General features: G+C 46.5%; 1 protein-coding gene across 6 annotated transcripts in view; it reads left to right on the top strand.

Moving 5' to 3' along the window:
- ILDR2 (immunoglobulin like domain containing receptor 2) overlaps positions 1–12,593 on the top strand; it is a 42,514-nt gene extending 29,921 nt beyond the window's left edge. For 3 of the 6 annotated variants that reach the window (XM_065065446.1, XM_065065432.1, XM_065065411.1), the window contains 4 exons: positions 1,255–1,371; positions 3,168–3,378; positions 4,280–4,964; positions 5,785–12,593. In XM_065065446.1, the coding sequence (XP_064921518.1) occupies positions 1,255–1,371; positions 3,168–3,378; positions 4,280–4,964; positions 5,785–5,820 (1,049 nt within the window). In that variant the 3' untranslated portion in view covers positions 5,821–12,593. The remainder of the gene's footprint in view (positions 1–1,254; positions 1,372–3,167; positions 3,379–4,279; positions 4,965–5,784) is intronic. The other 3 variants (XM_065065440.1, XM_065065400.1, XM_065065422.1) reach the window with 1 other exon arrangement.
- Positions 12,594–13,713: the final 1,120 nt, after the last annotated feature.

Raw genomic sequence — 13,713 nt, 5'->3', positions numbered from 1 at the left:
GTGTGGGATAAAACAGAAAGAACAGGTTGGCTCAAAACCTCCATCCAAGTATTTAGATCATGCCCCAAGAGGAGTGCTCATGCAACACTGCAGTATTTACACAAGGGACCATACTAGCCCCATGCAAAGCAGAGGTTCCATTTTGTAGTGTTAAGTGAATTGTCCTCATGACAGTTCTCTAATGAGGCTGAATTTGAGGACTGTAGTCCTCTTTTATGCTTAGTGCTGTGTTTCTGTCAATCTTGAAATACCCCCAGGCTGAGACCTTTCATAAATAATCTGCTATAAAAGCCTTATTTTCTTCAAAGGCCTGATAGGTGGAGTTCTCTGCTTGCTGACTGTAGACCTGCCTTGAGGTAGTCGGGCTGTTTACAGGGTTAGCAGGTAAAGTGTGCACGGAGCCAGCCTGCCAGAGTTACAGCTGCTGTGGCTCTGGGTGTACAGGGGCTGCTTTTCTACACACAGGAATGTGGAAAAGCCAAAAAGGCTTTCCAGACTTCCCCTGCAAATGGAGTAATCCCAGCAGTCAAGCACTTGATGTATGTGTAAGACATACCTTTTCTGTAAAATAAAGCATGTAAAGAATGCCAGAGCAGGTAATGTCACAGTTACCCAGTGACCTGATTGGCCCCATCACTGGATTTAGTATAAATCTCAAAGTAGCATGATGTGCTTTGTGGGGCTTTCTGTGTTTCCTTGTGTATTCTCTGGGGCTTCTGCTACCACATACTCTTCAACCTGTGAGCAGAATTCATAGGGATGAGAGGTTGGAGTGGTCCTGCAGAGTGACAGCCCCCAAATGCTCTGCCACCTGTTTCCCCTGCAAACTGGGAGCTTACGGCCATGGCTGCATAGAGGGAGCCTGATCTCTGGGACTGCATCTCCCATACCATGACGAATGCTTTCTGTAGTGCTGAGGAAGGGGAAATCAGTGCTACTTTTCTCTCTGCCATCCTCTGTGGGAGGTGGAATCACTGTGGCAATGACACTACTTGATGCATTTGATTGTACAGATTGGGCATTTCCAAACCATTTTTGCTGTTACTGCAAACTTTATAAATGATGCGGCTGTGCTCACAACTTCACATCCCACGTTACAGACAGATTTCTTCTGAAGCAAGGACTGACTCACTCTGTTTTGGAAGACACAGCCTACCTGCTTGAAGATGTGAGCTCAACTATAGGAGCAATATTGTCAGAAAGTCTCCTTGGACTTAAATGTGATTTCTTCTAATGCTTTTCTTCTCTCCCTAGCAGTGCGCAAAGGGTATAGGATCCAGACTGACAAAGAAAGGGACTCCATGAAGGTGCTGTACTATGTCGAGAAAGAACTGGCTCAGTTTGATCCAGCTAGGAGGATGCGAGAACGATGTGAGGAACAAGCATGGTTTGATTTTTTTTTTTTTTTCTGACCTGAAAAAGACCCTGCACATTCATAATTAGAAGTTAACTAAGTTAACTAGTTTTGCCTTAGAGCCAGCCTGTAGCATATGATGTCCAGGATATGGTACTTGGGGCAGGTGAAGTCTAGATTTTAGGCATCTACAAATGTGTTCTGATTTTAAAGATCTGTCACTTACCTAATCATCATTCATTAGAGCGGACAAGGTGAGAGATACTCAAATGTTCGTGAAAATCGTCCATTCAGATCATTAAACTTTTGGATCATCAGTATCTGAAAAGCCAAGTGCATACTCATGCCTTCTGCAGCCTATGGTGTGATAATAGCTGGGATATTGTCCTCACAACTTGTATATCTTACAGGGTGCTGCCTGTAAATTCCCAGTATGGCAAAACAGGAGAGGGATTTTATCAAAAGCATGTTTTGTCGGCTGCAATGACCACAGTGTGGTTTGCAGGATGCACAAAAGTGGTTTGGAGCGGCTGTTGCCTTGCAGAAGAGGCAGGGACTACAAGAAAGATTCAAGAAACCAGGGGATTGTCACATTTTGTGACACGGGTCAACATAAGATCGGAGGTGGCACATGCATCAGTACTGACAGCTTGGCAGTCGGACAACTGCAGGTGAAGGCGGAAGGACAGTGAATAGGGACAGGGTGCAGACTCAGAACTGAGCTTCTGTACGGCACTTCTCACTGTCTTCCAGTAGCCTCTTGCAAGCTTTATTTCCCTAAGTAAAGGCTGAGGCTGCACTTAACAGGTGCCAATACAAACCCAAGTGAAGAGTCTTACTTAACACATTAGGAGACAGAGGTGCAGTGACAGGACTGAGTGTGTGCATGAGGAGGGCTTGCAGTGCTGCTCTTTGTCCCCTAGCTGTTCTGTGTGGAGGACAGCAGCAGGCTGGGGACTTCGGGCAGCATCTGACTTGTGTGGAGCTAGACCATATTAAGCACTGGTAGAGGTTTATTTAAAACAAACACGTGAGATCCTGCAAATCAATGAAGGTAATGGCTTTGGGGAATGACATTACATCAAAGCTCTGTACAGATTAGGCATAATTAACAAATTATATGTACTTCTAAAACAGTCATCGCTGAGCACACTGTCTTCTCCACCCACAAGATTTACTATAAAAAGACCTCTCCAGATTGGTATGTCAGGCCTCCAGATGTCAATGTGCTTGACAGGGTAGAGACTGACAGTGATTCAGACAGTCAGTCTCTTACTTTTTTTCTTAATCTTTTTTTGAGGGGGTGGTTTTTGTTTTAGCTGGGCAAGTCAGGCCAAATCCAGAGCCAGCCTGTCTCACACCAGGAAAGGGGGTGGTGGCACAACTGCTGTGATGATGTTCCACCAAGCTCAGAGCCCAGCTCGTAAGAGTGGAGAGGTCACATGTATCACTGAAGCAGGGCTGAGGGGGATTTTTGCATGAAGGCTGAACTCAGTTATCTGGGACACAGAGACCTGATGCCATTTGCAGTACACCTAGAATATCTTACCTGGCTGCCAACTATCAGTTCAGAAGACCTGTAGGTCTAACAGCAGCTCTGTCTCCAAACTGAGCCCCAGGAGTCTTGGTCAGTATAAGTCAAGGCTTTAGAGAAGGGCCTTCGATTCCATTTTGACTTTTTTCTAACAGAAGGCAGCTCAGCTTCTTTCTGAAGAAGCTGCAGCAGGGTCCTCCACAGCCTTCCTGTCCTCCCTTCTCACACACGCCATCAGGTGATGCCTGTCTCATTGTTTTTCTGCAACCTCCCCTGCAGATAACAACACCATCTCTGAACTCAGCTCTTTGCATGAGGATGACTTGAACTTCCGTCAGCCCTACCGCCAGGTGCGAAGGAAGCCTCTGCCTCCTGCGGGGGACCTGGATGGCGATGCTGAATACTGGGCAGGAGTGGTTGGCGGGGGCAGCACATCAAGATCACAGGCTGTCTCCGACTACAGAGATGAGCGGGACAGTTTCCGGCACAGGTGATGAGCACTGCATTGGAAGGCAGCTCTATCTGGCAAAATAGTAAAGAAAGGAGAGGGAACAGATGGACTGGTAGCTCTTCTCCATTTCCTGCTGCTCTAGTTCTGCTTAGCAGGACAGAGGGGTTAGAGAGAAACATGAAATCTGGAGATGTCATTAGATGAGGTCAGAATTAGTCTGATTCCCACAAGCCTGCTGAAACCTACCCAGCTGGGCAAAGCTAGGTACCAGCCCCACTCCAGGTGGGATGTAAAAGTGATATCAATAGGAAACCAAGCCGCCCTTTGCAAAGTGCTCTCTAGATATTTGCACCCAGTTCCTCCAGCACTTCCCAGTGCTGGTGTGCTTTGTTAGGAGTCACACCGTGGTGCTTTGATGCAGCAAGACCTGTACTCCAGATATAAAGGACTGGCGCATCCTTCCCTCACATAGCAGCAGGCCAGTCTCCCAAAAGCAATGGCAGGGATCTCTTTCCCTCAATGCTGGACTATGGTGCCACCTCAGACCCTTTAAACCTGCTTCAAAATTGCCCTGCTGTGAGCTTCTGTAGCCGAGTTCTTGGGTTTTCCCAGCAGGACATATACCTACAAGCTTTGGGGTCAAGGCGAAGTGAGTCCAGCCCTGCGTACTGGGGGACAGGGAAAGTGTGGTCCAGGTTTAATTTCAGGTCACATTAGACATGTAGAGTCTGAGCTATCTGCACTAAGCTGCCTTTAGACTCAGCAGAGAGAAGCAGGGATATCTAGGATATGATGCATCTCTTCCTACAGAAGATGATGAAAACAGGTCAGATGATTAATGCCTCAGGAATGCCCATTTCCCTCCATTGTCTGTGAAGGCAGCTGAGGGGACGAGCGCAGCTGAATCCTGCCCTTCTAACACTACCCTTCCCTCCCCCAGCCAGCAGAGATCCAAGTCCGAGATGTTGTCCCGTAAGAGCTTCTCTGTGGGAGTGCCGGCCGTCTCTATGGACGAGCTGGCAGCCTTTGCGGAGTCCTACAGCCAGCGGACCCGGCGGGCGGACAGCCAAGAGACTCGGCGTTTTGAGCGGTCAGAGTCGCACGGTGGGCGCAGCGGAGGACTGCACCACCAGGATAGCTCCATGGAGGAGTACTACACCAAGCGTAGCAGAGGGAACCGAGAGCCGCTGACGGACTCGGATCGGGGCTGGTCATACAGCCCACCCCGGAGACGGGCCCATGAGGAGAAGCACCTGCCCAGGCTGGTGAGCCGGACGCCTGGAGGGAGCCAGAAATATGATCACTCCTACCTCAGCAGCGTCTTGGAGAGGAAATCCCGGAGCTACGATGAGAGCGGGGACCGGAGTGAAACCCCCTCAAAGCTGAGCTCGCAGCCCAGCCAGAGAGGAGGGGGAACATACTATGCCTGGTCACCACCCTCTACCTACAAAGCTGAGAAGTCGCAGCAGCAGTCGCAGCAGCCACCGCCTCAGCAGGAGGAAGGGGAGGATACCCTGCCCCCATACAGCGAGAGGGAGCTGAGCCGGGGCCCTTCGTACAGGGCCAGGGAGCAGGCCTACCTCAATGCCTCTGACAAGAAGAGGAAAAAGGACCCCAAGAAAACAGTAAGGCCATGCCTGGTGCTCCTAATCCAAACAGGCTGAGCAAGGGATACTAACCAGAGTTTGCAGGCAAGAGGGCTCTCCGGGAGGGTAGAGCCTGGAGCCTGAGTGTGGGGAACCCTAGATAAGGGGAGTCACTGTGGGAAGAGGAGAGTCACTGTGGGTGTAGGAGGCCAGAAAAGGAAACAGCTCTTACACAGGACTTTATGATGGAGGGGAGAGACAGATGTGCCTGGGCCTAGGGATGTAAGGGATGTTTTTGGTATCAGTGGTTTGGTGATCCAAGGAATTAGAAGTTTAGGGATTAGGATTATGGTAGGGAAGGGAGTTTACCAGGTTTACAGAAATGACAGGGCATTGCTTTGGCCTTGATCCTTGTTACGGAAGCGTTGAGAGGCTCTCTACTTCCGGGCTGGGACAGGGCTAGTAGCAAGGTACGGTTTGAGACCTCATCTTTCTGAAAGGGGTGAGATGACAGACTCCTGTGGGTACATGCCCATGGGCATGTGTAGGGGCCATGAATGCTGAAGGCATTCCTCACACAGAATGCCAGCAACTGTAAAATACTGTGCCACAGTCTGGGCTAGTGAGGACTGATGAGTTCATGGTCATTTGGTAAGGGGAGCTGGCTGAAGTCTGCTCCATGAGGGAGACCTTGTCGCTAAAGCAGCTTGTCAGTTAGGCCTGAGATGAAGTGTTTTGAGAAAGGGGTGTGAGTGAACAAAGCTGTTGTTGTTTGGTTGTGTCTCTGTCAAAGCTATGTCTATCTCTTTGTCCATTCCATGGATGATTTTCTGTTGACATTTCTGTTCTCTCTTCTCAGAATGATTTCCCAACAAGGATGTCCCTTGTAGTTTGAAGTTGTTGTGGACATATCGTGTTGATGGGCTGGATACCATGAGGTGACTGCAATGGAAAAGATACAGAGCAACACGCAAGAGAAGCCTCTGTGAACCTTTGCAGCCATCAGCCATGGATGGACTCCGCTTCAATTGTTTGTTTCATCAGGGAGAGCAGAGGCTTTTGTAAGAGACAGACTCCCATGAACAGCACTCGTTCTCAGAGGCTCTGGGAATCTGCCAGGAAAATGAGGCCAGGGCTCTCTTTGGCACCCTGTTTTCTAGTGCCCTCCATTCTGCGCTGGAAGGCAGCCACATCCCCACTGTCCCTGCTGCCCTGAACTACAAGCGAGGCTGCCTTTGGTCCTCCTGCCTGTCTCATGTGCAGAGAGAGGCCTGTGTGCATACCTCTTGCTCTCTCTGTCTCCTCAGCTCTCTGTTTGGATCAAAATTGTCTCCATACATAGAGCCTTTTCTGTATCATCATCCCTATGCTGGGAGGAGGCCTTGTTCTTACAGCTGCAGACTGCCTCCAGCTGATGGAGCCCTAAATCATGAAAGAAAATCTACATCCTTTCAGATGCTATAGAAAAGTACTGATGAGGTGTTAACTTTGGTAAGGGCTGAAAAGAGAGAGACAATTATGGGCTGTTTTGTTCAATATATTTAGTTCTGTTCATTATGTGATGAGAGTTGCAGGTGAGATTGATGTATTGTTTTGAAAGTGGATCAAAGTAGCCTTTGTTGTGATGAGAGCATGATGTGTTTTTTTCCCCATCCCCAGCTGTGATTTGTTTTGATACAGTTGCATTTCTTTGCAGCTGAGCTACAACCCTGTAGAGCTTCAAGCTAGAATATCTACTCCACCGTATCATAAGCAGTGCTCTAGCCTTGCTGGTGCGGTGCTTCCAGCACCACCAGGTATCTCTGCTTAGTGAGCGGCCTTTTTGTTTTATAAAAACAAAAGGGAAAGTCTCAGTGAGAGGGCAGCTGCAGATCTTCATCCTGTGCTACTGGTCGTACTCCTTTCTGGTCATTTTTCCCAAACACTGAAGAGAGCAGTAACAACAATGGAAAAAGAATTAACACTTTTAATGGACACAGGCTTTGAAAGTCACCTTTTTCATTTGCAACCATTTCATTCACTTCAGTTGTGATGTGGTTTTAGTGGCTGTTGTCTCAGGAACAGTTGAATTTAGAAGTGAGTGCTTCACACCATTTGGAAGCCTGACATTCTGGTTTTCCTAGGGTATAATGCAGTCATCTCTTTAATTTTTACCTGCTAAAATCATAAAGTGAAAGAAGAATGTGGATACATTTTAAGGTCTAATATCTTGATCTCTATTACACCTAAAACCACCTTAGTGCCCTGTTGTGTTACAGGCATTTGTCAGCCTCTGAAATGCCATCTCTGTTGCTACTCTGGAAATCTGAGTAGCTGTCTGGCCTCAGGTGCTCACTCTGGCAATACTGTTTAGAACATGAGATTTATTAGCATCACTGCTGTTCTCCATAAAAATGACAGATTCATTTCTGTGTAATTCCTTTGCCAGATCAGTTCACCAGGAACGGTCAGGGGAGAGGAAGAATAATCTCCATAGATTAATGACAGCGCAGTTTTCATGCTAGAAGGTGAATTGAGGAAAGGATGGCATTCTTATCCTCCCATGTTCCTCTAACGATTACTATTGTTTTGGAAATCCCAGTCCTGGGTCTTCCTGGCCAGAGAAGGATTAACCTGCAGGGGCATGCAATCATGGAATCACAGAATGGGTTGTGCGGGAAGGGACCTTTAAAGATCATCTAGTTCCAACCCTCCTGCCATGGGCAGGGACACCTTCCACCAGACCAGGTTGCTCAAAGCCCTGTCCAGCCTGGCCTCGAACACTTCCAGGGATGGGACATCCACAACTTCTCTGGGAAACCTTTTCCAGTGCCCCGCCACCCTCATAGTAAAGAATTTCTTCCTTATATCTAGTATAAATCTACCCTCTTTTAGTCTGAAATCATTGCCCCTGGTAAAAAGTCTCTCTATATACTCTCTAAGGCCCCTCTAAGTACTGAAAGGCTGCAATAAAGTCTCCCCAGAACCTTCTCCAGGCTGAACAACCCCAACTTTCTCAGCCTGTCTTCATAGGAGAGGTGTTACATTGCTCTGATCATTTTGTGGCCTCCTCTGGACCCACACAGCAGGTACATGTCTTTCTTGTGCTGGTGGCCTCAGAGCTGAACACAGAACTTCGGGTGGGGTCTCAAGAGAATGGTCAGTAGTTTGCAGGTTCCTCCTTTGTACCATTTTAAAAAATGGGTGTGATTCCCTTTTTCCAGTCATGGCCTGTACCATGACTTTTCAGATAGGCAGAGTGGATTAGCAACTATGTTTGCCAGCCACATGCCAACTACATCTGCTTGTATTATGGCTGAAGAGACTAAATTGTAAATATTTTTATCTTTTCTCATCTTTAATGTATGTTCCTAGGAAAATCACAGCACAGTTAACAAGGGGTAGGCAAGTGGTTACCGTCTGAGGTCTCTGTGGCCTTGAGAAGTCTGCAGAGCTACACTAAATGGTATTTTAAAGTAAACATTTTGTCCCTAATATATGATACTAGCAGCAAGAAATGTTGATTCTTTTTAGTCTGAAAACCTTGGAAAGCCCTGTGCCATGAATTTCAAGAGAGGTTAGCCTGCCATCTTTTTCCATCAGACATCCAGCAGACCCAGGAAACATTTTACATAGCAAATTGAAATTGCATCTGCAACAATGACTATGTCAGAAAGGCGCCAAAACAGTGATTTAACAGTCTCTGAATACCTGTATCTTTTAAATCATACTGAGAACTGGAGTGTTGCAATCTCCTCATTTCAGTAATGTCTGTCCCTTATCTCAGTCACTGTAGTTTATTTGATCAAACCCTCAGGAATGAGTTGTGTGTATTAAGAATACAAGACTTCCCCTCATTTATTTGAATCACTTTTGTTTGCTTGATGCTGGTACTTTAGGGCATTTGTACACTATGTGTTAGAAGTTGCCGTTTATGCATCTAGCTTATAAATAAGTAGTTGGAAGCTAGTTCTCCTAAGAAAACTATGTTCATAAGAACCGTCCAACATTTCTTTTGAATCCAAGTGCCTGGTAGAGTATTGAAGATTTTATGAGTAGTGATTCTACAAGTTTTACAAGATCATAAGAATTTCAGCCTCAGAAAAAAGGGTAGGTCTTGGTTCCCTGAAGGCAGGTCTGGGCAGCACCCATCAGTCAGCTCCATCTTGCTCTGAAATCCTAGATTTCATATCTGCCTGTACAAATCTGAAGGAATTTTCAGTTACTGATGGTGTCTGTCCTCAGGCTATCTTTATTTTTCCCATTAGAAATGCGTCTGCAGCAGCACCAAGTGGACCAAATCAAAAAGTGAGGGGTGATGTGGAGTAGGGCTTCCATCTCTATAGCTGCATAACCCTAATGACCCGTGACTCTTGCAGCAGAGGGGAGCAGGTGGCCAGAGGCTGATGGAGGGGCTGAGAAGAGCCTCTTGTTTCAGAAAAGAAGTAATGGTTCATGTCTGCACCATCGCTCAGAACACCTGCAGAATGCTGGCGCTGGGAAATAATGAGCCTGATTATTATGGGGTCTCAGATTATAAGTTTTCCAGTGATCAATTTTTATTGCTGGCATAAAACTAAAGTCCTTTTCGTACAGAATATGGATGTCTGGGTCATGTCAAGGACACAGATGGTTTTGTGGCCTTAAAATGAAGCATCACAACAGTGAGTTGCTAAGAAGTCAACTGACATGATCAGTGAATCCTGAAAAAAAAGCCCTTGCAGTAGCAGCAGAATCAAGCACCAGCAGTAAGTTTGGCTGTGCTGTGAAAAATGTGATCTGAGTTACTGTGAAAAAAGTTTTGACATAATTAAATGGGAAAATAAACACCAGTGGTAATGACTTCTCAACAATGCCGTTATCCCTTTAAAGTGCATTGTAAAAGTTTCAGGGAGTGGCTTCAGTGCGAATATCCTCAGACCACTCAGTTTCCAGTGAAATGGAAAATTAATAAAGTTAGCACTCTGAATACTTAAAAACTTTGAGAAACTCCAACACGTATCACCTGAGACAGCCAGCTGGAATTATTCAGGTCTTTGTGCTGGCCTGTAATATAGGAACTGGACCTGTAAGCATCCCAGCCATTGTTCCCATCACTAGATCAGAGGTGGCCATCACCAGGGTGCCCCATACTCACCTTCCCTGCAGCCAGCTGTGGCAGCTTCATCTGCTGGGTCTCCCTGAGAAGTCGCAGCTCCTGCTGCGATGTCTGAGTCCCTGCGTAGCTCGCTGAATTGTGTTTTTCATTCTGGCTTGTGACTCTGGGTACCTGTGAGTCAGCGGTTACGCGGCTTTCCTAATCTTTTCCAACAAGCCCCCTCTAGATGGGCAATACCAGTTCACCAGTCATATAAGCCAAATAGTTTTGCAATCACCAGAGAGACTTAGACACACCAATCCTCTCCAGCGTTACCTAAAACTGACCAGAGAAACCTGTGGGAGGGAGCAGCGTAGAAAGTATCAAGCATTATAAGATGGAACTGGCATTTTGCAGAGGGAAGAGAAAGCGCATTCTCAGAGCATTTTTTCAGGGGATTTCAGAAGAGTTAACACACTTGGATGCCACTGTGGGCTGTGACCAGCTTCCTCTGATAACACAGTGATCTGACATTGAGCAGAAGAGCTTTGCTTGGCCAAGTTGCTGAGCTGCTCCTACATTTCCAGGTTGTCTTGAGGAAAGTAACTGCTGACTCTCCATATGCTCGCAGAGGATTATGTCTCTTTTGAACTAAGGTCTCTCCCAAAGCTGCTTCTGTGAAGAGATGCAGGACGGGCCCTGGGCTGGACAAATATAGATCCTTGAGAAGGAGCAATCACAAAACACTTTAGAACTCAAACTTCATCACAAACTGTTACAGGTATGTAAACAGAACACCACAGTGTTTATCATGCCTGGGATGTTCTGAAAATAATTTTAATATCATGGAGATTGTTTTGCTGGGAATCCACTTGGTGCTATCTTCCTTTTCCTCCGGGGAGCTTTCACACAAAGATGTGGGTGAGGATCTGTTCTGTGTCACTAAGGAAAGGCTTTGGGACATGTGGAAACAGAAGCTAGAGGGACTTCAGCTTATTTCTTGGCTGGGTCCAGGAGCAAAGAGACCTTTGGCATAAGCCAGGTGCTGCAGATCTGACCCTATGACTGCAGAAATTTCTGTGGTACAGCATCTCCATCTCCATCCTGGCTGTATGTGCTTTCTACAACAGATGTGACATTGAAACCAACCTCATCATCACTTTGGACTCCTGAAGTCCCTTTCCCATTGCCTGGAAGATCACAAGAGAGATTCATTACGTGATGGGATGGGATGGGATGGCTGTTATTTTGATATGATCTTAAATATGCCAGCTAGATTACCAGCATTAGAAACAGAAAAATCTTAAGAATAAAGTTAGCCAATAGGGAAGGAATGAATCTGCCATGAGTCCCATATGAATTATCTTGTGACATTTATAATTGCTTTTTGACATTCACCCCTGCATGCACGGGGGCCTTTGCCAGGAGACCTTCATCTCCTCTCTCTTTCCGCTGGTCATTTTTTGTCATGCTTGTAATCCCTCTCTGACCCCTCTGCTTCCCTTGGCTATTTCCAGTTAACTTTCAGTGTTGTGCCTAAGGGTTTCAGTCAATTTAGATGTAGAGTGTGTGACATTTTGTAAAAAGACTGTTAAAAGACTTTTACCCCCTATAAAGGCAAAAATTACAGAATATACAAAACAAAACCAAAAGCCCTCCAGATATTCTCTCAGGCCCAAGCAGGAATGTTACTGGAAACATTTTAAAAATTAAAGCTGAACATAATTTCCAAACTATGAAGTATTGTTTTCAACCCCAGGACAGCTGCAGTCAGAGCTCTGAAGTGCAAACAACAGAAGCAAATACATTCAGTTTTCATTGTCCTTGGTGGGAGCAGTGGCACAGAGCAGCAGCATTTCATGAGTCATAGAAAGCAAATGGGATTCCAAGATACTGTTAGTTACATTTGAGTTCAAAAGTATGAATTAGAAGTTGTCAGGCTCATTGTAAAACCAAAATTCAGTTCAGGGAAATGGCAAGGTTTTAATCTCTAAGGCCTGGTGGTGGCTCTCTGCCACACCTGCTCACTATATATAGATTTTTTTCTTTTTGCAAAGCTCTACTCATGTTCAGAGAACAACATGTCCTTTCTATCCCAAGCATAAAAATGTAACTAAAGAGGTGAAAGGAGCATCTTCTGCATCCCTTCCCCAGGCAGACAGCCTGCAGAGCACCAACACTGTCCCATCGTGCATCCCAACAGACTGGCCTTCAGTTTGGTTTGTACAAGCTACATAGTCCAGAGGCTCTGGGCTGGGAACTCGGTGCCTCCTGTGTGACTTCCATAGACCCTGTTGAAAGCCTTTTCTTTGCTGTTGCTTGCCTACAACAGCCGCTTCCCACCCATTATGCACTGAGTCGCTTTCTTTGCTATACTCAGCTGTTGTTATTTTACTTAGATTGTCCTTCTCTGCTATGATGAACTTATTTTTAATGTGGGGGGGAAAAGGACATGAGAATACTCTGTATGATGAAAATACAACATTTTTATAGCTTTTTGGGACACGTCCTCATCTCCAATTACCAAGCGTTATACATTTGCCATGCTTGCAGTTTCAAGGTTGTTGCTTTTGAGTTGTTACCATGGAGAATAAAAGGAAAAGCTACTGCCAGTCTGCCTTTTTATTATCCTGCAGGCAAACAATTTGCCCACTTTTTGCTAAAAACAAGCAGTTTACACAAGCAGTTTTCAACCCCTTTTTGATTAATGGACTATAAACCAAACATATTCCAATGGAGCAGCAGACCCCTTCATAAATTTAATACCCAGCTCACAGGATAACATACACGAGCACATTCTGCCCAGCATCCTTTCATACAAGAAATCCCTGCACGTACCCCATGGAGCCACACCACAGAAAGGATAAACTCTGCTCTGGTTTTGCAGACCTAAAAAACATTTTCCCTGTGGATTTCATTTGGGAACTTTATCCTTTTTCCTACAGACATGTTCTTTCCTTTTGGCAGGTTGACTTAAATGTCTGCAGTACCCTGCAGCAACGTGTTCCGTCTCTCATGAACAAGCGACTTCATTCAGACACTGCCTCGACGTTATAAATAATGGATGGGGACTCTCGCTCTGCTTGCAGATGTAATCTGAACGGCATGTGTATGTTCAGATCCACACCCGCTGGCCGATACCAGCAGTGCAGAAGTGCAGGCAGCTCTCAGCCTCGGTCTGTAGGTCGCCATGTGAGGCGCATCACCCCTTGGCTCTTCAGTTTGCTCCCTGTGGAAAGGGAAACCACCCAGGGCCACCTGTGTCCCAGAGCGATGCTGGTGAAGCCCCAGTCAGCTCAGCCTGGCTCTGGGCACCTCTCCCAAATGCCGGGGTGCATCGCAACTTGAGCTTTCTGCCTCTGCGCTGAACTAACACCCCGGATTTGTACCCTTGGCAAATATGGATCCAGGCGCAACCGTTACAACACGGGCTCCCGCAACCGCCTGTGGAGGCGCGCCCTCTGGCGGCCCGCCATGCCGCTGCGCGCGGCGGGGGGTGCCATAGAGTCACAGAGGCATTTCGGTTGGAAGAGACCCGCAAGATCGAGCCCAACCATAACCTAGATCTTGCACTAAACCATGTCCCTGAGAACCTCATCTACACATCTTTTAAATCCCTCCGGGATGGTGACTCCATCTCTTCCCTGGACAGCCTGTTCCAATGCCTGACAACCCTTTTCGTGAATAAATGTTTCCTAATATCCAATCTAAACCTCCTCTGGTGCAACTTGA

The sequence above is a fragment of the Columba livia genome, chromosome 1 (assembly GCF_036013475.1).
Source record: "Columba livia isolate bColLiv1 breed racing homer chromosome 1, bColLiv1.pat.W.v2, whole genome shotgun sequence".
Classification (NCBI taxonomy): domain Eukaryota; kingdom Metazoa; phylum Chordata; class Aves; order Columbiformes; family Columbidae; genus Columba; species Columba livia.
The sequence above is the reverse complement of the archived record's forward strand: the minus strand, read 5'-3'. Positions and strand labels throughout refer to the sequence as shown.